This window comes from Syngnathus scovelli, chromosome 17 (genome assembly GCF_024217435.2).
Source record: "Syngnathus scovelli strain Florida chromosome 17, RoL_Ssco_1.2, whole genome shotgun sequence".
Lineage (NCBI taxonomy): Eukaryota > Metazoa > Chordata > Actinopteri > Syngnathiformes > Syngnathidae > Syngnathus > Syngnathus scovelli.
Genome location: NC_090863.1, coordinates 11791778 through 11816720, shown reverse-complemented (window position 1 = coordinate 11816720; position 24943 = coordinate 11791778). Strand labels below are relative to the sequence as shown.

General features: G+C 43.0%; 1 protein-coding gene across 6 annotated transcripts; it reads left to right on the top strand.

Annotated features, from left to right (window-relative positions):
- Positions 1-4: 4 nt before the first annotated feature.
- LOC125985038 (guanine nucleotide-binding protein G(I)/G(S)/G(O) subunit gamma-12) lies at positions 5-19880 on the top strand. Of its 6 annotated transcripts, none has more exons than XM_049747491.2 (4): positions 5-162; positions 260-358; positions 17961-18068; positions 18192-19880. In XM_049747491.2, exons 3-4 carry the CDS (start codon positions 17976-17978, stop codon positions 18315-18317), a joined length of 219 nt encoding a protein of 72 aa, XP_049603448.1. In that variant the 5' UTR covers positions 5-162; positions 260-358; positions 17961-17975; the 3' UTR covers positions 18318-19880. The 6 variants fall into 6 exon arrangements, with proteins under 6 accessions (XP_049603448.1, XP_049603447.1, XP_049603450.1 ...); XM_049747490.2 differs by having other exon boundaries at positions 11-162; positions 241-358; XM_049747493.1 differs by having other exon boundaries at positions 25-171; positions 241-358.
- The last annotated feature ends 5063 nt before the right edge of the window (positions 19881-24943 follow it).

Genomic DNA, 24943 nt, shown 5'->3' with positions numbered 1-24943 from the left:
TTGTCGTTTCGAATCGCCCTGTCAGAGGAGGAAAAGGAACGGAGACGGGAACATAGGCTTGCGTTACAAAAAAAAAAAAAAATAGGGGGGAAGTCCAAAGTTGTTGCATTTGAACGCAAACGTCAGCAGAAAGTGGAAGCGGCGCGACTCTACAGCTTTCAAGTGGGCACTGTGTGTTTCATGTTTTACAGCTGGCACACTACTGTGTGTTGTAAACACGTCTAGTGTACACTTCAGTAGTTGTGACATTGTGCTACAGAGCCGAGGGAAAGGTCTCCTCCCATCGTGTGTTGACGGATACAGCTCGACCCAGTGCAAGCAGACACGGAAAGACTTGTGCACGAAGCACCTCGGACAGGTAAGAACATTCTTCACCTTCTTCCAGTAATTGCTTGAGGCAAGCTCTCATTGACCATTTATGCTAAAATAGAGTAGAGCTAAAATTGACAAGCCGAGCTTGCAAATGCGACTTATTGATACATTCAACAGGTGAGTGATGGAAGCTATAGACTGTTCTTGGCCTTGTGAGTACTGAACTGTATTCCTTGCAGGCTTCCCCCTGGAAATTAAGTCCATGTATTCTGTTACTGATTCGGTGACATTTTGGCTAAATTTTAACTCCCTTTGAGATGAATCGAATTTCCACTCATCTGTTTCAGACCCCCAGAAAACAATTGTGTTAATCTACAGCGAAACAGCACTTAAGTAGACTTTTTAAAAGTACATTAGAAAATGTAAATAAGTCAATTGTTTTTCCAAAATGTGACTTTGAGGGGCTTGACTGAGTGAATGGCATCGGGAGCTGGCGTCGGTATTCTGTTTGTGAGCGTCGAGGCGGGAGTTGTGGCAGTTCCTTGTGAGTGTGCTCCATTTCTATGTGTGTGTACAAAATTGACCTGTGGATCAACCTATTGTGACATTTTTTTTGTTGCTGGTATGCTGTGGAATACACTCTCAAAAATATATGAATATTGGGCTTTCGGTTAAAATTTGAGGATGATAAACCTCTGTATCTCTTCTGCAACCTGCTGATGACACTCTGAGCTCAGTGGCCACCTCTCTCTGAGTTTGAGGTATGGTTGGTCAAATGCTAGGTGTCACGTTGGTTCCTTCCATGATGTCAAAAAAAATTGAAAAGCATGATTAAGAGGACAGCTAAAATAACAATTCTCATTTAACCAGTAGAAAGTGTATTGGTCCATTTATGAATGAAATGAATCGGTGTTTCCGTTCCTTGTCCCGTTGGATATCTGCATCAAAAATTAAGAGGTCAAATTAAGTTACAGTGCGTATAATTTACCCTACTTTTTAGATTCACCTAGAAGTTTCACCCGAAAGCCCAACCGCCCTTTGTGTGTGTGTGTGTGTGTGCCTTGGCTTGATCCCTGTTTGAAAACACAATATTATGAGCACAAAAAACAGCCGGAGAGTGGATAAGGCCCACTCATTAGCACTCCATTCACCGCCGTCAAAAGCCTTTTCTCACATCACACAAGGGCCAACATCAGGAGTGGAGTGGACGTTGAGGAGTTCGCTCGCTCACTCACACACTGACTTCCGGTCTTCATGCTGAGATGTACACATTGTTGTTATAAATTACAGTATTATGACTCATACGCATGAAAAGAGGAAGGATTGGAAAGGAGTACAGTGAAGGGAGTAACATGCAATAAAAAATGTGAAACACCATTGACAGGAAGTTAGTTAGCGTAGTTGCAAACTGTCAAACTACTACTTTAAAACAAAGTAACATAAACAGAACATCCAACTATACAAGCAGCCTTGTATTCTCTGCTTTTACTTTAGTTGAGGTTGATACCTTCACTACCTCTTGTTTATGCTACTGCTGCCCTTCCAGTAGTTTCTAACTAAGTCCAAAATGTGTTCTTGCGAATGTTTTGTCCAGTGCCTGCATACTGTAAAAAGCCATAATGAACAGCCCTCTTGTTTGATGCTATCAGGTTCTGGTCATGAGGCCGCCTGGTGTGACGCCATTCGAACAAACGCTTGTCTTTATTCACTCACCAAAAAAAAAAAAAAAAGTCAACATTCATGAGTTTGTTATTTTCGTCCGCTTGTTTTGAACAGCAACATTTTGTCGCTCCCGGTAAAAACGTGGCCTTTGACCCTGAAGGACCAGTTTCCGCCCTCCTTAGCTCTCTTGTATGCTTTGGTGGGATGGCTTGCATTTGAATTGGCTGGCAGCGTTTTCGCTAACGTGGGATGCATGTCAATTGATTAGTAAGACAGAGGGTCCTATTTTCGTTCCGAGCACAAGTCTAGCGCAGTCTAATATTTTGCTAGCCGTTGAACCGCTAGAAATTTGATCGTAGAAAAAAAAAAAAAAAAAAATCTGCGAGAAATTAAAATTCACACTTGGATGGCATGAGAGGCTTCCTTAATGATGGGAAATTCCCTGTTCAGCTTTTTTGAAAAAGGCATCAATTTGTTTTCGGTCCTTTTGTCTCCGTTTGAGTTTAGCTCGCCGAACAATGGCTAAACTGTTTGGGATCACGTGGGAAGTGGCACATGCGGCCGTAACCAATGCTTTACTGGCTCTTCTGGAAGTAGGGTGCATTGCACCTACTCTCACGCAGAATGCTGCCTGACTCGATTGGCAGCTCTGTCTGCGAGCCTCTTACAGTCAGGCCTAAAAGAGCAACACTCGGAGTTGGGATCCCAACTATAGTGGAACGTGCACCGTTCCATAATGCCGATTTAGTGAGTGCAAAGTGAGTTCTTGGATGTCAATATCTAATATTGCAGTTAGTGAGTGACTATATTACTGTAGCGTTTTGACATTGTATTTACTGTTATTTTGCTAGCTGTGGTTTTTGCCGTTTTGACTGGAAGTCAGAAATACATTTTCTGGTAAATCCCAGATGTTGCAAAGTGCAACTTCACGTTCTGATGATAAAAGGGTGGGATTCACTGTAAATGAGTTGAATTTCTTCCTACTTGTTTTCATTATTTCTATATGGGATATTTTACTATACAATTTTTCATTCATTATTTTGGATTGCATGTTTGAAATAAGAAATTATTTAAGAATTAAAACAAATACATAGGACTGATCTATAGGATTTAATTTGGGCATGTACCTTTTGCCACATTATCAGTGATGAAGCTGTGCACATTTGTGCAGTTGTTTCATTTTCATTCTGTTTTTTTTTTTTTTTTTTTCCTAACCCGCTCGTGTTCACGTGCATGGTGAGAAAAAGTTTTGAAATAATCACAAAACCTGGCATTGAACAAGGGTGTGTAGACTTGTTATATCAACAGTACCTGCTGTGATTTCTGGGTTGTTTTCTTTGGGTAGCCTTAGACAAAGTCAATCTAATATCTATTTCATATTTATATGAATTTTATAATATCTGTGTGATAGTCATTGATGAACGTGGAGTGTTATGAACATGGCCTCTGAATACTCTTGTGATTTGACATATTCCAAGTGAGTGCTATTTTGCTCCTCAGAATGTCGATTGTGTAGCTAGTCACAAGCTTTTGCCTCCAGTGGTTGGCTTTTCTTTTGCTGGAATTCCTCCCTAGCTAGGAGCACATGTACTCAGAGGAGTGGTGGTGACTGGTGATACAGTCACACCCTACTGTTGGTTTGGCAACGGAACGCATGCGTTCGTGGAATACCAAGCTTTACTGGAAGTCCTAATTTGCCCAGAATAGGCCAACTCACTGACATTGTCACTCGAGAACGACAAGCGAAACCAAATAATAATCATGTCATGCGGCTCATATCTGATATTTATGTTTGAAGTATAAACTGCACTGAATGATTGTTGAGGAAACTTTTACACAGGAAGTCACGTATTTGTCACACCCGCTCCCCTAATCAGGTTGACATCAACCTCAGATTTATAGTCAGCAAGCCAGTCAGGAAGTGTTGCCATAGCAACCCTCTCAAATGGGGAAGAAAAGAAAGAACAAAACCATAGTCGCGTTCTCTTTTGACTGTTATTCCTAATTACAGTACGAGTCGGAGAGCCTCTCATCCACCGAGAACGAAACGGTATATTCGCAATATCAATCAATAAATGATGCATTGCATCTTTGTGGTTGAGAAGCACGACAGTTCATTTTAAACTTGGTGTGGGTAAACTTTGTGCACCAAGGCCAAATGACACTTTTTTTTAAAACAAAAATTAACACTACAGTATTGTACTTTTAGTAAAAACATACAATGGTTGTGCTGCTCCCGCTAAAGTGCATGTCTTGGCCACAAGGGGTCAGTATAGTGCAGTTATACAAAAATACAGTACCTACATGGAGGCGACAGACGGTCACAACTGCTCAGTAAACGTCAGTAATCGTTAGTATTAGTCTGCTGGAGGGTATTGTTATATTAACGATCCACTTATTTCACCTTTCAGAAGGTGTTTTGCATTGTTTATTAGTATCAAACGAGGTCATGTCGATGTTGAGCCACAGATAAATGCTACCATCAACCCTGAGCTGACAAAGTGCACAGTTATTTACTTTTACGTAAATAACAACTGGTAACATTTAAGTGATAAAATCCTTTAATTGCTTGATTTTTTTTTTTATTTTTATAAACCTGCTTATATTTTATAATCACTGGAACCTTATTTACTGCACACCCAGTGCTTAGTATTACAATATTCGTTCAACTTTACTGATGTTCTTTTTGCCTCTGGTGCTTAAATAGGTTTGTGGTGTTGTCTCATGATGTGGCCGCTGTTCCCAAGTTGGATTTGCACAATATCTTACTTTGTCTTCCAATATGAAAAGTCCATATTGTCAAATTTGCGCTACTTTTGTTGATGATGGATAATATACACATAGAGCGGTCATGGGACACTTCTCCTTGGTGACCAAGCAGGATTGTAATGAACTAAGAACACTGTACAGTTTCAAAATATAAAAATAGCAGCACTAGCAATTCTAAGATAGCGCTTGTACCGCAAACAACCCAATTGCACGGCCATTGATTGACTTCTCGTTGTGTTCGGACCCTGATTGGTTGTTCTTCCTTGGGCGTGGTGGTTTGAAAACAAAAACTCCCCCTGAATTAGATTTTTTTTTTTCATATCTACTTTCAAACTGTCAGATAAACATTTTTCTTTCTATATTTATGTGTATGAAAGATTCCATTCATTTTTTAAATTGATTGATGCCAACAATCAAACATGGTGCAGTCTATCCGTGTATACCCATGCGTGCGCATGCATGTGGTTTTCCGGAAAGATAGGACACTAATGGCTAAATGATTTAGATAGAAGACAGCAAAACAGTTTAAAGGTTATTTATAGCGGAAGGATGCGTGGCCTAGTGGTTAGCCTGGCTTCATCACAATTCTGATGTTTGGGATTTTAATCCAGACTCTGGTTTTCCTATGTGAAGTTTGCATGGGTACTCCGGCTTTCTTCCACATTCCAAAAACGTGCATGTTAGTAACTTCATTAAAGGCAAATTGGTCGTAGATGTGAATGGTTGTTTGTCTTTATGTGCTTTGTGATTGGGTGACAACTAGTCAAGAGAAGTCACCTCGTGGCCAAAGTCAGCTGAGATAGCTCAATTGTGACACTAATGAGGACAAGCGGTGTGGATGGATGGATGGATGGATGGATGGATGGATGGATGGATGGATGGATGGATGGATGGATGGATGGATGGATGGATGGATGGATGGATGGATGGATGGATGGATGGATGGATGGATGGATGGATGGATGGATGGATGGATGGATGGATGGATGGATGGTAACTTATAGTAACAACCGAAGATCTATTTGTGGCTTTGTTGTCATGGTCAGGCGGCCTTGTGCAGCCCCTCCTATCCGCTAATCACATGACTGTTTTCCATCAAGGAGACTCTAGATGACATTAACAAGCTCAGTGTCTCCTAAGATTTATCAAGCCATGGCAAATATTTTATATGAGAAAACGTTACTGCACACCATCAAACGAAAATGAGATATTATGTTTTCTGCTTCTACTGCATGATTGCATTTTTAAGTTTATTGCTAACTGTTCTTGTAAAATATTTTACTCAATATTATTTTCAAACCTTCAAATTGTTTGCAAAGTGTTCCAAATTTTTTTTCATATTTCCAGTACTGTACTGCCTTTTATTCCTTATCATGCTAATTGCATGCTATGACCTTCCACAGCCACAAAAGGGCGCTCCCACCACTTATAAGTTTGCGGGCAAGGCTTTATCTGCAGTTACATCTTCTCGGCACATGGTGGTGCTCTCTGTTAATTTTTTTTCCTCCCGAATCTTCAACGTTCCAAATACACCAACTGTCTGTCTCCTTTCTCAGACACTCACAATTACACCATCTGTCTTTGGCATCGCCAGGTGGGCCCACCTTATTGTAAGTTTCTACCCTGAGTGCTCATTATACTTTTATTCTATTGTCTACAGCAAGTGTGGGAGAGGAAAAAACAGGACTTTCTTGCATACTTTGTTGGGCACCTGATACATGAGTCACTTGACAGTTATTCATCCTGCTCGGCGGCTTTGATTGTGTGTGCATTATCGTTTTCTTGTCTGGATTATTTATTGGATCGATGCAGTATAGTGCCGACAATACAAGGTGAAGCCAGCATGTTGATTGCTGCAAGATAATAAGTTAATTCAAAGCCAAAAAATGATCAAGCAATGGCTCATAACTTGGGAAAACTGAAGTTGGGGCTCTTGGATATGAAGGTACCTAACGCCAGCCCACTACAAATCCCTGTCACATGTTAGAAGAAATGCAACTTGCAAGAACGGCACCACCACCCTTGCCCTATATTGACTTCCTGGTTCATACACATTCCAGCCTAGTGCTTAAATATGTAACAGCACTCATTCTTTACAGATGATGTGCATGTTTGAAGCACTCCCACTCACAGGAAGACGCACCTCCTGGAACTTTACAATATGTTGTTAACTCTGATTAGCCGTACATACACACACACACACACACACTCTACAGCACTTGCCCAAATTTGGTCATATCCTGCCCATCGTGGAAAGTCCGGCTAGTGTAACCCAGTTTCCTGTCAGACAGGTTGGGAAAAAATGAGAAAACAATCGGATGTGACTTTCACAAAATCCTGCTTACACGCAGCAGTTCCTTCAGTGTATGCCCGAAAGGGGAAATTGTCATTTTGATGGATTGCACATTTTGTTTGGAACTTTTATGAGTCTATGAGGAAGTAAGTTTGGGTCCCAGACATGCATTTAGACTGCAGCCCTGTGTTGACCCTAAAGGGCACCTGTAGTAGATGAGTGTCTGATGATGCATCTGTGAGGCCCCCCCCTCCCCGAATGTTTTGTCCCGTGCCACACGACGTCTTTGTCTGAGCAGGTGTCCAAGCCGTGCACAGTCGCAGCTTGTTTTCTTGTGTCGTGGCAATCAGGTGTCTCTTTTTAAAACATCCTCGTTCCATTTGCATTTGTTAAAGTCATTTATTCTTGCGTGGGGCGCTGTGGAACAAGGTCCTTGCTATATGTTAAACACAGCAAAGTTTCTACTACACTGGCTTCCTTGTGTAGGTTACCTCTTGAACTTGAAGAAAAAAAGTTCCCTCTCTTTGGGTCTCACACTAATCTGATTGTGCACATTTTTTTTTCTGCAAAAGGGCAATCAGCTGTTGGCTTTGCGACACAGTTTTCCAGCTGTCTAGATGCAAAGAAACATATTTCTTTGTGTACACAGTCACACAGATAGCTTATACTTTGTAACGTGACCTTCAGTCGTGACATATAAAGCCGCTATTGTAAATAGGAATTGTGTACGCAACTTTAAGGATCTCATGTAAGGTAACGTCCTTATCGCGGTTGCCGCATCGCATGACACGGCCGCTTTTGACGACGGCATGTGCCGCAATGATAACGCGTGCGCAATGTGTATGTAGCATAAAAATAAACAGCGTATGCATGAGTGCCGCAAGTGGACCTGCTGACCCCCGGCAGTACGTCGCTGACCCGTTTATGAGAAGCGGTGAGTGCACGAGGAGAGAGGAAGTGAAGGGAGGAGGCGACGATGTAACTTTTCCAAGGCATGAAGGGGTTGCCTGCACAGGAAGTGGCCTCAGCGTGACCCACAGAATGTCTTTCCTGCGCCCGGCATGTCTTTGAAAGTGTTAAATGAGGAGGGAGGCGAGGCCTTTAATGCAACCGCTCCTGATTGATAGGATTTTTTTTTTTTTTGGTCTGCCCCCGCTCTCTATTGATGTCGCTGTGGAAAAAGGTTGACTTGCGTTACGTTCGCCTCCCACTTCCTCGAACCACATTCCGATCAATTTAGTATGTCACAAGTTTGTGGATCATTCAATACTTATGAATCAGCCTGTTCCTGATATTCATCCTTCTTCTTTTCCGAATAATGACTTAAAAGGCATTGCGGTGAAGCCCCGCCCATTCATGTTTCTCAATTGACAAATTCATGCCTTTTTAATTTCTCTGGAGCCTTTTTGTGTTTTTGTGCCCTACCTCAAATGCTCTAGATTGCAGATAACTGCACTAAACTCTGACTATTAGGAAAGTCATAATTGTATTAAGAAAGGGCTACATCTCAAATTGCATGCCCAAGGTGTTTGGATGTCGAGGAGGAGCTGTGTAGTGCATGGCTTTTTTCAAACTCAGTTAATTTATAAGCCTTTTTTTCTTTTCTTTTTTAAAGAGGAAGTCAACCCCCCAAAAAATGATTTACAGTAATATGTTGTTTGTGCTCCCACGAGTCTGAACACTGCATTCTGATTCATCTCGTATTTGTGAAATTTGAGTTGAGCAGTAAAATTCCCCCGTTTAGCCGCTTGCTGTCGACTGACAACCAACCACGGCTCCGCTTGAGAAAACCGGTGAGCTGTGATTGGTTGTGACTTAACCTGGCAATTGTTATGGCATTTTCAGTTGACAACAAGTACCAAAATGGCCAGATGAATAAAAACAGGTGGATTTTGCCTGTCTAAATTATATTCCACAAATGAAACATTAATAAGAACACCTATTGCATTTCATACATACAATAAATGATCACTTTAATTTGTGACTGAGATTTGCCATCTCATTAGTTTTGCCTTAGTTTGGCCTTCATTTTGACTGAGAATTTACATTGCTCTTGAATTGTCAACATCAAAACATCTATTACCTGGATCTTAAAACTTTAGTGTGAGGGAAAGACACATCCAGATGGTATGAATCAGTGTTAGATATGTGGACTGTGTCCTTGTCTGTCTGACTCCACCGGTATGCATGTATCAAGATATCTTGTGAGATAGCTAGGCAGTGGTCACGCGCGGCGTACTGTCTTCAAAGCATGTGCATGTCATTCTTGTACAGCTTCCGAAATGTTCCTTCCTTCCTCACGATAATTTCGACTTAACTGCACTAAGATAAAACTCAGTGACAGTTCTGGTTATCTTTTTTTTTGGGGGGGGGGGGGGGGGGCAAAGTGTTTTTTTTTTTTAGTGTGCGTACTCTCCAGCATTGTGAGTGAGAAGTGCTTGTAAAGCAAGACAGACTGTGCTTTGAAAGTCACCCAACACACTGAAAGTGTGCACTATTGTCCAAGATGGGTCCACTCTGTCTTGGAGATGGTTTATGACTCTGAAAAGTAGCTTAATGAGTTTAAGGTTTCAAGTATCTGATGTCATCTGCAATGTGATCCCTTTACGTTTGCAACCTTTTTTTCGCGCCCCTCTATCTAAGTGCGCAAATATTAGAAAGTGCTCCGATTCACGGCAGAAAAGGAAATCCACACTTGGTGACCCGGGCGACCCGTTGAACTCTGATCTGCAAGGGCAAAGGCTGGCACTTTGTAGGCAAATAAATTTCTCATTGACAGGCTGAGCACTTTTTTAAATGTCCTGCGGTTTAATGAGGCAGACCACTAATCAATGTCCTGTGCAACTTGAGATATAAGTTAAATATAACAACTCAAATAATACATAAATAAATAGTCTGACACCAACAATACAAAACGTAAAACTAGGGATGTTTCGATGTTTTGCAAAACTTTTTTTTTTTTCGGACCGATAGTGATACAAGTGTTCGATTCTTGAGTATAATCAGAAATACCGATACCAAGCACCGAGACCACGCTTACAGTTGATACATAATATCACCCTCATAAAGCAATGACAATTTTTTTGCAAGATGCATTTTTAGGTGGTTGTAGACATCGCTAGCTAATTAACTGTACACTTCGAAATGGGCCAACCAATTATGCAATTTGGAATTCGTATTGCAAATCTGCAGATTGTGTTGCCTGTTTGGCCGGACAATTGTTTGCACAAAGCACTGGAGTCTTGTGTAAATTGGCCAATTAGAAGATGAGATGCCAAAAAAGAAAAACCCTCAACTCAACAGCCATTTTTTCACCAAGATGCAATTTCAAATCTCGAAACACAGGCCGTCTTTTATAACCCTTACGTCGTTCTCTAATGAGGTGTGTGACGTCTAAAGCTGTTATCAAATTTTCCATCCGTGCGTGCCGTTGTTGTTTCACCTTCCCCGCCTCATATCCAGCTGGGAGCCGAGACAGTTTGATGGCCTACCAGCAACGCGGTCAACCTTTGCCCTCGTCTGCTCCACCTTGGCTGGCACCGAGCGTTTGTTACGTACATGCGATCGTCCGGGTGGGCGGAGACTGGAAAGACTGAATTCGTTTGTTTATTGTTCCGCATAGGCAGGGCAGAATTGAGATCCATTGTGTAGTGTCCCTCTGTCCTTGTCATGAATAGTAGCTTTCAGAGGCAAGGGGGAGTGCGGGCATTGGGGACACAATAGCTTTAGGTTTTATGGCGCTCCTGTTGCCGGCCGCCGATTCTTGGCTCGGGCCCAAATGCAACATACACGCAGCTGCGCAACTTGCAGAACACACATCTACTCCGCACACGCGTGCACACATTGACATGAACTCTTATCTATCCCGAGTCGCAGGCCTTTTACTGCACCTCTCTCCTCATTCAGTCCTTTGCAGCAAACGCCGCTAATTTTTTAGACAATGCAACGGTGAACCCCCGTTTATCTCTGGCATCCAGACCCAGAAAGCATTTCTATCGTTTTTTTTTACTCTTCTCTCAGGTTGCAGCAAAACACGGTGCACTAAAGGTGTGCCACTTGAAATTTGAACTTGACTGTATACTATCAAAACAAATCATAAATTATGATGTACCGTGACAGAGCTGACCTATGCCGTGTTTGTTTTCTGCAGAGAATTCTTTCCGGCACCTTCTCCGCCTTTGTTGCCTTTTGTCTTCTGCATGTCACCGTGCGTCTGCAGTGACGTCCGAGCGGCATTATCTGCCGCATGCCTGTGTTTGTTTTGGGCTGCTCTAGGCTTGATAATGGCCTATTACTGGGGAACCAGAGGCTCTTAGGCACCTCAATGGAAACTGCAGGGACGGGACCTTGATCATTTGGATGATACCCAGCTGGCACCCACACGGGCGACTAAGTTGCTAACGTTTTAGGCTGAAAGCGCCTGCTTGGTAGCCAGAAACAACATAGACGACGTGTGAGCGAGCGCCTGCACCAAAAATAGCCAAGTGCTAATGATATCATTGAGCCTGCCGCCCGTGGCAGACGCCTGGCATCCTGTGCATAAAAAGAGGGGCCTAAATACTTACTGAGCATCAACAAAGACATGGCTGACTACATTGGGGCCCCTCCCGTGCAAGGAATGCAGGGACGGGGGGGAAAAAAAAAACGATCCCAACCGCTATCCCCTGCAAACTGCTTACGATTACTGTACCACACACTGTGTTCCCCAAACACGTGAAAAGCATTTCAAACTCGTTTAATAAATAAATTAATAAATAAATAGCCACTCAGCAGAACATGCACATGCAAAGTCTTCCGCTAACATCCCAGGCTAAACTTAGCTCCTCCTTACATGACAACTACTACTTGCCTATTAGTCAGGGCTTTTGCTCTATCTTGTATAATTTTAAGGCATTATTTAAAGAGCACAAAAAAATTAGCATAGGTCCATATACTTCTAAAAAGTCCAAATCCTATCTACGCAGCTGCTGCATGTGTTGCATGCATCCATTTTGGCTTCACTCTCCTCTACCACATTCACACTTTGACAATTGATCATTTGCAAATTCAACAATAGCCAAACAGCATTGCCAGCTTGTAACGTCCCACTCAGCATTTCAGGAGCTGTATTTTGATCCTCAGATTATTTATTTTTTTTGCACTATAACATAAAACTAATTGAGAATAACTGTTGTGCATAGCTAGTGAGCAGAGCTCCACCAAGGCCAAATAATTTTGTCTGTTTAACTTGTGTAATTGTTGTGCAGGACAATACTGTTCCACCATTGTCCTGTAGGTGGGGCCAGTATGCATGACTGCGCTGCCCTTGAATTCAAACCAAACAATCAAACAAATTGCATGAAAAAAAAAATCTTTTTATGGAAATGGCCTGACAAACATGCATTTCTCAGCAAATGTGATCTGTGCAAAATGTAGCCATTACGGGTTTGCAGGATTACTTTGTGTATTGTAGTGACTGGACTGTCATTGTAACATGTCCACATTTGACCATATGCGAATTGCGGCCCTCGTTCACCCTTCGCAAGCCAGGAAGTTTCCCGTGCCCCCGGTTTATCGCACTTATCTGTCATGATGTCAGGCAGTCCCTGACACCCATGCTGCTCCTTGTCAGGCTTGTTCCACCGCATGTTCAGTCAGTCTTGTTCCAAACAGCAGCATGTTTGAGGACACTGATTAGCTCTCTTGGTTAGCTATCTGACTGATGTGCTTACTTTATCTAAGTTAACACAAGGATTTGTTTTTGGGAGCTGCAAAATTATTCTTGATTTGATTTTTTTTTTACTTTTTGAGTTTTTGCATCAAGGATGTCCAGAGTGATGCATTTGATAGAAGTGGGTGGCTAATTTTAGCCAGGGTTGTCAGTGGAAGGTCAGGAGAGTATCGTGGATTTTTACCTAATGCGGGTGGGTCTGGAACATGTCCCCATGTGATAAACTGGCTTCACTGTACAAGGTTTTTTGTTTTTTGAGGATCAAATTTGCAAATCAATTTAGTAATTTTGCATCTTAATCCCAGCGATAAGGATTTTATTAAACAAAAATACCAAAATAAAAAAGCCTTTTATGCAACTTGACTTGAATGGCTAGCATTTGATTGACTTTGTTTAAATATTTAGTTTGACAATAAAGTTCAACCGGGAGTGGCAATAAAGGTCTTGAAGCCCTTCCCGCAAGTAGCCGGCCGGGGATTAATGTACTAGACTGCAGTCACGGTACAGTTGGAGTGAGCCACAAGAAATTGCGCATGAATCTCAAGTTTGGAAATAAGTCTCGACTAGTCTTCTGTCTAGACAGTTTGCACATGAGTGTCACATTCAACTGCACTTTTTCCTTTGGAGCCATAAGCAAAGTGCACAAGACATTTCTGTTGAACTGAAATTCTTCACAGCAATGCAGGAATAACAACATTGTGTTTTCCTGCACTGCCGCATGTTTAACCTTTGCACACCCGGCCGGCCTTTTCCAAGAAATTGTCTTTCTAAGGAAGAATGAGGACCTCTCAGTTGATCACTCAGTGACATTCTTGCAGGCTGGCTGGCATAAGAGAACACCGCTTTCCCAGAATTTCCTTTTGTTGTAAATGTACAGTGTGAGTGGGTGGGTGTGGTTGTTTCGGCTCCACTTATCTTTGCAAACAAACCTGCTCTTGCGGGGTGGTGCTGCGGCTCTGGCTCTCATCAGAGTCCTCGCACCCAGCGGCGCGTCACGAGCTATTTTTCGGCTTCCTTCAGCTGACCTCTCGCTTTGTGTGCGGCTGATAAAACTTTGCTTGGACAGTGGAACCTCTGAGGTTCAACCTAAGCTGTCCCCGGTCGGCATTTGTTTAGTTTCCAAAGTGTGTTTTTCCACCGGAAATATTATAATATTCCTTCATGCATGTATAGTTTCCTGTTTTTTACATTTTTTTGTTTTATTTTTGTTTTTTTTAAACAAGTTACTTGGTCACTTTATTGGACAAATAATACTTTGGAAGCGCCAAAGTCCTTAACCAATGTCACCAAATTATGGAGTAGCTATGAAAACGTCTAGTCAGTGCCAGTCCCGGGTCAAGACAATTGCACGTTTAATGTCAGGAAAAGCAGCCACAAACAGAAACTGCTTTCTTTTCTTTTTTTTGCTCGGTGGGAAAGTAATGATGTCACCGGTGGTTCTCACAGCGTGAGCGAGTGCTTGGCCACACAATTTAGTCCCTCTCGCAGCAAGTCTCACCGACCCCTCTGGCTCGTAAACAACAGGACTGATGACTGAGTATTACTACGTTTTATAAACAGGCGACCCAAGTAAGAACAAGTTGCTGTTTATACAACGGTGGGGGCTTGATGTGAAGTGAGGGGTCATGAGGAAGGTGTAACTGGCGACGGTTTCTCACTCAGCTGGAAAAGTGCTGACTGGCGACAGGGAGCATGAGAAGGCTAGTGTTAGCTCGGCCCTCGGACTGGGAAACTCCTGCTTGCGCAGTTCGTAATGGGAGGGGTGCACATGAGAAGGAGGATGTGTGTGTGTGTACGTGTGTGTGTGTGTGTGTGTGCGGCAACTCGTCAACTATTTTGTGGCTTGAATCTAGGCCTTTGAACTCTCCTTTGTTCGGAATAGCAGGCGTCAGTCCAGACTCCATCTTGGCCTTTATTATGCATAATGTTCACTTGATTGATGGGAACAAAAAAATGGGTGCTGCAATTAGGGCGCTGTCACGCCCTTGCATGTGGCCAAGGACACGGCCCAGGTAGTCATAAGCAGATGACACATATCTACTACATGAAGACATCAGACATTTTGTAGTTCTAAGAAACATCGAAACATTCAGCACACACTTTGACGTGCTCGCAATAAAAAGAGTTTGGGGACAAGAGCTGTAACTGTCTTGTAAAGCCTGAATTACAGTGCTTCAATTGACACGCATGTTAACTGCTGTCAGATGTGCAGAGGACTGTCATCAAGTGTAAATGGGGGGGTGAGGAACAGCACTTGACAGGTTCTGTTTTTCCCCAAGACCTGGAGAGGGAATCACGCTTGTCAGTCCAATTTCAGCGGTTAACAAATAGCTAAATAAACACATAATGAGAGGATGACTACTTAATACAGTACAATGGGTGGACCCCTAATTAATACAGAACACCCAAGCAATCATCTCCATTGCGGGGTGTGTAGACAACAAACGTGGTTGCGGCTTTGTCACTTCAAAAAATTGTTTGATGTCGCATAATTGCTGTGAGACAGAAGGTGGTGCGCAATAATTAATAACTCAAGACCAGTGGTTGCTACAACGTCACAGTGCTTCTTGGCCAGGAATTGCTCAGGGCATTGTGAGAAGGTGCGTTGCTATGGTGAAACAATATTAGCTGTCCTGCTGCAGCTCTCACCTAACTTGATTGATGTCTGGCACAGTAAAAAGAACTTTCAGCTTGGAGTTGGTTTGCAACTTGTGTTTTGGGACGACAATCCTGGAACTTTTCTGACATATGTTCTTTGCACTTTTTCCTCCAGGACTCTATCTGCAGCTTTCTAATTTTGTAAATCCTTGAAAGTACCCTGCAGGACCACACAGAGTGTACACTAGACTGGGCTGCATTTTCTTTTCCACTTTAGCGGTTGCTGTTTGTATTCGTCAGCAGCAAAATTTAAGAGTTTTCTTTGGAGTGTTGCTCTTAACGCTACTGAGTCATAAGGCTTCTCTGTTCTTGGATCTTTGAACGCAGACTTAATGAAACGCATGTGTGTAGAGTGTGTGTGTGTGTGTGTTTGTGTGTGTGTAAGGTACAACACTGCAGTGTGGCAGCACTGCTCTGGTGGTCCAGGATGTCTTGCATGTGTGCAAGTGCGCATGTGCATGTTACAAGAGGTGGTCTATTTCTGATTCTCAGTGTTATTTTTTTTTTTTTTATGTTGCATCAAACATGATAGCTTCCAATTGCAGTTTGAAACTGGACCAGTGGCTCAAGTCGCTGCTGGGAGCGCAGACTTTGACTGAGTTGACATGCCAGCTAAATGGTTGCCTGGTGACGTTAAAGTCTTCCCGTACTTTAAGCGCCAACGAGAAGAAAATGACTACTTGTTTCTATTTGTTCTCAAGTTACAGTACAGTTTTCCAGTTTTTCTAAAACTGGCCTCTCGTGATCCCATTGTTTCCCCGCATCTTTCCCAAGGCCGTTTCCCACAAAGGACTCCCAGTCCTCCCAGTCAGCAGTGTGATTAAGAATACAGTTTCCCTTTTCTTTACTAAACAAGCATTTTGGGCGGAATGAATTGACTGTTTGCCGGGAAAGCGAGGTATGATGAGGAACGACTCACCAGAGACATTTTTTTTTTCTCTTCGTATTTGTTTGCAGCCTCTTTCCTCATATCATTTCACTGTCACCTTAATCGAGAGCAGTAAATGACCCGCTCAGCACAATTGTAACTATGACTTTTTTTTTGCATTCAGACTGATTGAAAACTGCTAACTTTGCACAAAAACCAGACTGAGTTTTTCTTAATAAACTTGCACGACAAGACTTCCTGCTTCACTCATCCTGTTTGGATGAAAGGATTTTGGTGCCCTCTTCACCTTCACCGCCTCGCCTTCGTGACTAAGCTCCCAGTAATGACTGATCCCTTTGCTATGCGCACTTTGAGTCGACCCATCCGTGTCTCACGCTTGTTATTGCAGACAACCTAATGTCTACAAATAAAAGGTGTTTACTCTGGTGCTTCCAAGTCAGCAAATAGAGATTTTTTTTTCCTCTCCTGTTTTGTACTTTTATTTTCACCTCACTCTTGTTTTTGGCCAAACAGAAACATCGACGTCATCATTTGATGTGTCAGGATCCCATCCTGCAGTACAAATAAAATAATCCAAAGTTTGATTTTTTTTCTGCTTTTAAATTTGAGTCTAATTGCCAAATCGCTGCAATTAACCAATTTCCTCTAGTTCACCTTATCAGACAATATTTGGACTTGTGCTCTATGTTCAGGCAAATTCCAGGAAAGCGGTGAATGTCTTGTCTTCAGAGGTTTCCTGTTGCCCGTTCAGAACGATGTGGCTGTAAGCGGAATGTGTCTCAAGAAGAACAAATATCTTGCAGAAAGGAAGTCATGCGTGTCATTTATTGCAGTTAGTGGAAATCAGCTTGCAGTGGAGGCAGGAACGGCTCAACTGGAGCACACGCGGCTCGCACATGTCGTGTCGGACATGTTGGAGCTTGTTCCCGTCATGTCTGTAAATGATTTACACGGAGATTCACAGGAAGCAAAATCCCGCTCAACCTGCTGCAGCATTCAGTTGCTTGTTAGAGTGCTGGAATCTTGAGCTCGCTTTCGGTTTGGTTTCTGAGTGGGGTAAAAAAAAGAAATCCCTGCTCATTTTCAGTCATCGTGTCAGTTGGGCATAGTGAACATTATTATTATTATTATTATTATTATTATTATTATTATTATTATTATTATTATTATTATTATTATTGCAATTCCGATGTCATTTTAGTGCATGTGCATGTGTCCATAATGAAGTTGGCTGTGAGTTAATGTGGCGCCGTGCCAGATAAGCAATGTCACTTCTGGGAACAATGAAGCAAGAGGAAGTGTGTAAGGATAAATGACGTTCATTAACCCGAATGTTGTTTCTTTCCACAGTCAGTTTGGTGATTTACAGCCTTCAGCTGCTGTATGCAACAACATTGCTGGATATTGTTTTTTTTAATCGTCTGGTCATTCATTCAGTTTATTCCGTTAGAAAGCATAAAGAGTTTTTGTGAGTGGCAAATTAGATCAATGTTACGCACACGTGATTATAGTAACGTGGGCCAGCACAGACGTGCAGTTTGATGTGTCATGCTATAAAATAGATTTTATTAGCGTCACGTTTATGTTGAAGCAAAAGTGGAAGCATTTACTTCCACGTTATCTATTGTGCCATATTCAAAGTGTGTCCCTGCTTTTGTGTCTTCCAGTGTTGATAGGCCAAGATGTCTTCAAAGGCTCATAGTTCTAATAACATCGCCCATGCCAGGCGGACTGTACAGCAGCTGAGGATAGAAGCTAGCCTCGACAGGATAAAGGTACATTATCATCTTCTTTAAAAACTTTCGGGGTGAGAGAAAAGTGATTGATGGATTTATTAAAAAAAAAATGATGATCATTAGTTGAGTCGTGTTTGAATTTGCTTCCTTCTATGCCCGCAGGTATCGAAGGCCTGCGCCGACCTTATGGCTTACTGCAATGATCACTCCAAAACCGATCCTCTCCTCATGGGCATCCCCGCCTCAGACAATCCCTTTAAGGACAAAAAACCCTGCACTATATTGTAGGGGGATACCACTCTGCCTTTACCGGAGTCATCTTTAGCTTATTAATGTTGCTGTGTTCTGTTTGTCGGGAGGAGTGAGGGGTGGATCGTGATCGTATTATTACCACGGGCTCGTCTTTTTTGTGTTAACAAATTACCGGCGCAACCATGTTTTTGTTTTGGTTTTTTTCCCCCTGACACTCAAGTCTTTAATCGCCATGCCGCCCGCTCTTCAGTCTGCTACTATAACCCCGAGCAAGCCTTTGGCTGCATGACCTAACAGGCACCCTGCTGGTGGTCCTCAGCTTAGTGATGTCTCCTAATGGGAAGCGACTGTTATCATCTCTCTGCAGGTTCATGCAGCCCTTTTTTGATCAATTGTACTTTTGCAATTTTGACCCGTAACTTTCAATGTCCAGTTCGAATGGCTAAAGATTCAGGGTTATTCAGTTGAGCTTGTTATTGTGGCGTCCGTGACAATCCACATTGAAGTTAAGTGGAAAAGCAGAACTTGTCTAGTTAAGCATCATCAACAAGAACAGAGAAGGACAATACATTAGTCTTGTTTTGTGCTTGTGCTTGCGGGTTATGTGGAGAACAAAAGTTATTTCTTTTTTTTATACAGTTAATATTGCAAATTAAAAAAAAATTCTTGTGGAGAAGAAAAACAAGGGTTGAACAAATTGAACTCAAATCTCATGGCACCACTGTCATATTTAATTAGTTATAATTAAAGAGTATGTCAAGCCCCAAATTTTCTTTGCCCGACTAGTAGAAACACCTTGTTTTGATTCATATTTGGTTGGAATACAGGCACAATTTACCTGTTTTTATCCATCTTAGGGAGCGGCCATTTTGCCACTCGTGTCGACTGAAAATGACATCACAGTTGCCAGGTCACAACCGATGTCATTCTCAGTCGCCAGCAAGTGTCAAAATGGCGCCCCTGAGATTTCAAAATGTATTACTAAAATAAGATATTTTACATGTTTTTCATACACATTTTTACTTTTTTTTTTTTTTTTTTTAGACTTAGTAATCTACAAATGACCCTTGAGCACAAACTCTCCAAATCATAGATCTGCTGACCTGTTCTAATGGTAGAAACATGCACATCAATCCAAATTCTGGGAGTCCATTGACGTAAAAAAGATGGACTGAATTCCTAGCCTTACTTACGCTTGCCTTGTATTCTGAAGAACACTTACTGGGAAAACTGTGTACTTGTAGGATGAAAGTCATTTTTGATAATACTCTAACCGTACCGTGCCATCTTTGTTTCTGCGCGTGGTGCAAATATCCTGTTGCACTTGCCTGGTGCTTCTCTTGTTCGCAGTTGTTGTTATGTAACTGTTCTTTTTTTTTTGTGGCTGTAACAGTTAATTTTTCTCCCATAAACCTCTTAAGAAATGTTTAGCTTGCCACTGCCATGTCATCTTTTCTGTCCATTAAGCAACTTTACTGTACAACTGTCAAAATCTGCATTTTGAGGAACGTCTTTATTATTAATATAGTGGCCTTTGTATGAAGATGGACGAAGTGAAGCGTTCCAATATCTCAATAAAGATGTGTTGTGTCAAGAGAATTGGTGCTTGAAAAAGTCTACACACCCCTGTTCAAATTTCAACTTTTTGTGATGCAAAGAAAAATGTCAAAGGTCAAACATTTTTGGCCCTAATTTTAAAGTGAAGCATTTTTCACCTGTAATTTTCCTCTGATCCTTGTTAGAAAACACACAAAAAGCCCAATTTTGCCAATTTTTTGCAAGTGTGTCTATGTACTGTATATAAAACTGTACCTGACCGAAGGCTGGAAAAACCTTGGGCCTCCCTCACCAAGGCTGTTAAAAACCACACTGCAGACATTTAAATGGAGGGAACCTGCTTTTAGCTTTCGGAGAGTCGTGTTACTATTTTGGGAAAAGGGCTGCTTTGTTTTCATTCTCTGTTGGTGGGCTCTTGGGTGTTTCTGACTTTGTTGCTGTCCGGACCTGATTTTCTTGTATTGAGTTACATTCTGACCGTGCAAGCGTTCCTAATCAAGTGTCCGCCGAATGCCCTGCAGACCTGCAACATGCAGAGCATGCATACGCAATAATGTGCCACTGTGAGAATCCAGCATGGCAGTTACACTGTCACTGTGTAGGAATGTGCTGATGAGGGGGGTGGGGGCGGGGGGGTGCGAGTGAACTGAGTTCTGAGTGAACTGCAGTGGCACCTTGCTTCCTGTCATCCACTGGTGGTCTCAGCCACTTATAGAAAGATACAAAAGCAGCTTCAGCCTGGTTCAACCAAAATGAAAGTTAAGTCATGTTAAACAGTCTTTGGGCGGTACATGGGGTACACCCTGAACTGGTCACCAGCCAATCGCAGGTAATCATATCATCATCGCAATGTTGGTATTTTCCACCCTGAGCTTCCTCGTACAGCGATGCTAAATAGTCTTGCTAATGATATGTAATGATGACTTCCATGACTGACGATTTAATCACTTTTCACAATCCATGTAAGGATTGGAGATGCAACGGACGAGAAATATCATCTTGATACTTGAGTCAGATTTTCATCTGTAGTTTTAGCAACCTTAAATGGCAAACTAAAAGTGAAAATCCACCCTTAAATGGAATTTGCCTTCCAGTTTCAATTGTGTTGATTAGGTTTGGCATTGCAATGTGGGGTAGATTAACCTCACTATGAAAGATGTTTTGGGTGGAGCACACCAAATCATTATGTGTTAAGCTTTCCAGTCTTGTGACACTTTTGTGCTATCCTTTGCAAAAAGCGACGTTATCCGACATTATCTGTTTACCTTTGACATTCAGACTTAAAGAATGTGCTGATATTGACATGTTCTTAGTTGCACACTTATCCCACTGCTCTATTTTAGAATCTTCCAGATAAAAAAGCTGCATGTGAACTCTGACCTAATTGCAGCAAGCTTTCTAGGACTCACTTTCACCGGAAGCCTCAAGTGGGGCCCACTTTACGCTACCCCACCCCGATTTGAAATGAGTTTTTTCCCAAGGTATCCCGCCGTTGAGTCACACGTCACGCAACCTTTCACACAGTGCTGGCTGGAGGTCGGGGGCCCTCAAGCCTCGAGGGTGGCGTAATACTTGGAATCCGCTACTGACTATTTGCTCTTTTGGGCTATTTTTAAATCACCACTCAGGAGTTTGTTTAAACTTTAGCCCCCTCACTTCCCCTATTATACGGCACCGTGTTGAATATGTTACTCTTCTGCAAATGTTCTCACGTGATGTAAAAGTCCACACAACGCCATTCAAATTATTTGGTGAAGTGAGTAAAAATATGAGATTGGTTCATTCTCAACACAGCCATATATGTACACCGTAGTACAGTTATAAGCGGGTGTGCACACTTCTGCAACCAAATCACCTCAGTTGTTTATCACTTCCTCTGATATTTTTTAACTTACCGTAATTTTCGGACTATAAATCGCACCGGAGTATAAGTGAGCAGCAGGGGGGGGCCCCATTTCAACCCCTTACACTGAGTGCCAAGCAGGGAAGAAATGGGTACCATTGTTATAGTCACTGGTATGACTCGGCAGGGGTTTGAACCCACAACCTCCCAATCTCAGGGCGGACACTCTCCTCTTAGGCCACTGAGCTGGTAAACACTTGTATCGTAGTACAACACTTATAGTCGTTTTTAAATAGCGTGTATACGCCTAAATATTGTTATCCAATATATCTACTGCAATCTACTGCAAGCCTTCCATAGGATAGTGGTTAGCGCTCTGGGCTTTCACCCCAGCGACCCAGGTTCGAATCTCAGTGGGTCCCAAAACATTTTACCATAGAAAATTTGCAACACAGTTGCTCGTGTAACCATAAAACCATACATGTTGCATGCACTGAGAGCAAAGCTTCCATAGGGTAGTGGTTAGCGCTCTGGGCTTTCACCCCAGCGACCCAGGTTCGAATCTCAGTGGGTCCCAAAACATTTTACCATAGAAAATTTGCAACACAGTTGCTCGTGTAACCATAAAACCATACCTGTTGCATGCACTGAGAGCAAAGCTTCCATAGGGTAGTGGTTAGCGCTCTGGGCTTTCACCCCAGCGACCCAGGTTCGAATCTCAGTCGGACCCAAAAAATTTTACTATAGAAAATTTGCAACACAGTTGCTCGTGTAACCATAAAACCATACATGTCGCATGCACTGAGAGCAAGTCTTCCATAGGGTAGTGGTTATCGCTCTGGGCTTTCACCCCAGCGACCCAGGTTCGAATCTCAGTGGGACCCAAAAAATTTTAGCATAGAAAATTCGCAACACAGTTGCTCGTGTAACCATAAAACCATACATGTCGCATGCACAGAGAGCAAGGCTTCCATAGGGTAGTGGTTAGCGCTCTGAGCTTTCACCCCAGCGACCCAGGTTCCAATCTCAGTGGGTCCCAAAACATTTTACAACACAGTTGCTCGTGTAACCATAAAACCATACATGTCGCATGCACAGAGAGCAAGGCTTCCATAGGGTAGTGGTTAGCGCTCTGGGCTTTCACCCCAGCGACCCAGGTTCGAATCTCAGTGGGACCCAAAACATTTTATCATAGAAAATTTGCAACACAGTTGCTCGTGTGACCATAAAACCATACCTGTTGCATGCACTGAGAGCAAAGCTTCCATAGGGTAGTGGTTAGCGCTCTGGGCTTTCACCCCAGCGACCCAGGTTCGAATCTCAGTCGGACCCAAAAAATTTTACTATAGAAAATTTGCAACACAGTTGCTCGTGTAACCATAAAACCATACATGTCGCATGCACTGAGAGCAAGTCTTCCATAGGGTAGTGGTTATCGCTCTGGGCTTTCACCCCAGCGACCCAGGTTCGAATCTCAGTGGGACCCAAAAAATTTTAGCATAGAAAATTCGCAACACAGTTGCTCGTGTAACCATAAAACCATACATGTCGCATGCACAGAGAGCAAGGCTTCCATAGGGTAGTGGTTAGCGCTCTGAGCTTTCACCCCAGCGACCCAGGTTCCAATCTCAGTGGGTCCCAAAACATTTTACAACACAGTTGCTCGTGTAACCATAAAACCATACATGTCGCATGCACAGAGAGCAAGGCTTCCATAGGGTAGTGGTTAGCGCTCTGGGCTTTCACCCCAGCGACCCAGGTTCGAATCTCAGTGGGACCCAAAACATTTTATCATAGAAAATTTGCAACACAGTTGCTCGTGTGACCATAAAACCATACATGTCGCATGCACTGACAGCAAGGCTTCCATAGGGTAGTGGTTAGCGCTCTGGGCTTTCACCCCAGAGACCCAGGTTCGAATCTCTGTGGGACCCAAAAAATTTTATCATAGAAAATTTGCAACACAGTTGCTCGTGTGACCATAAAACCATACATGTCGCATGCACTGACAGCAAGGCTTCCATAGGGTAGTGGTTAGCGCTCTGGGCTTTCACCCCAGAGACCCAGGTTCGAATCTCTGTGGGACCCAAAAAATTTTATCATAGAAAATTTGCAACACAGTTGCTCGTGTAACCATAAAAGCATACATGTCGCATGCACAGAGAGCAAGGCTTCCATAGGGTAGTGGTTAGTGCTCTGGGCTTTCACCCCAGCGACCCAGGTTCGAATCTCAGTGGGACCCAAAAAATTAGTTAGAGGTGGGGTCAGAGGTGGGGTTAGGGTTAGAGGTAGGGTTAGGGTTAGGGTTAGAGGTAGGGTTAGGGTTAGAGGTGGGGTTAGGGTTAGGGTTAGAGGTAGGGTTAAAGGTGGGGTTACAGGTTAGGGTTAGAGGTTAGGGTTAGGGTTAGAGGTGGGGTTAGAGTTAGAGGTGGGGTTAGAGGTGGGGTTAGGGTTAGGGTTAGAGGTAGGGTTAGGGTTAGGGTTAGAGGTGGGGTTAGGGTTAGGGTTAGAGGTGGGGTTAGAGGTAGGGTTAGGGTTAGGGCTAAAGGTAGGGTTAGAGGTTAGGGTTAGAGGTTAGGGTTAGAGGTTAGGGTTAGAGGTTGGGGTTAGAGGTGGGGTTAGAGGTAGGCTTAGAGGTAGGCTTAGAGGTGGGGTTAGAGGTAGGCTTAGAGGTGGGGTTAGAGGTGGGGTTAGAGGTAGGTTTAGAGGTGGGGTTAGGGTTAGGGTTAGAGGTAGGGTTAGGGTTAGGGTTAGAGGTGGGGTTAGGGTTAGAGGTGGGGTTAGGGTTAGAGGTGGGGTTAGAGGTGGGGTTAGAGGTAGGGTTAGGGTTAGGGTTAGAGGTGGGGTTAGGGTTAGGGTTAGAGGTGGGGTTAGAGGTGGGGTTAGAGGTGGGGTTAGGGTTAGGGTTAGAGGTGGGGTTAGAGGTGGGGTTAGAGGTGGGGTTAGAGGTAGGGTTAGAGGTAGGGTTAGAGGTGGGGTTAGGGTTAGAGGTGGGGTTAGAGGTAGGGTTAGGGTTAGAGGTAGGGTTAGAGGTGGGGTTAGAGGTGGGGTTAGGGTTAGGGTTAGGGTTAGGGTTAGAGGTAGGGTTAGGGTTAGAGGTGGGGTTAGAGGTGGGGTTAGAGGTAGGGTTAGAGGTGGGGTTAGGGTTAGAGGTAGGGTTAGGGTTAGGGGTGGGGTTAGAGGTGGGGTTAGGGTTAGAGGTAGGGTTAGGGTTAGGGTTAGGGTTAGGGTTAGAGGTGGGGTTAGAGGTAGGGTTAGAGGT

Coding starts and splice junctions, on each gene's coding strand:
- LOC125985038 (XM_049747491.2), top strand. CDS start 17,976: ATGTCTTCAAAGGCTCATAGTTCTAATAACATCGCCCATGCCAGGCGG. Junction 18,069..18,191: donor CTAGCCTCGACAGGATAAAG/GTACATTATCAT, acceptor CTATGCCCGCAG/GTATCGAAGGCCTGCGCCGA.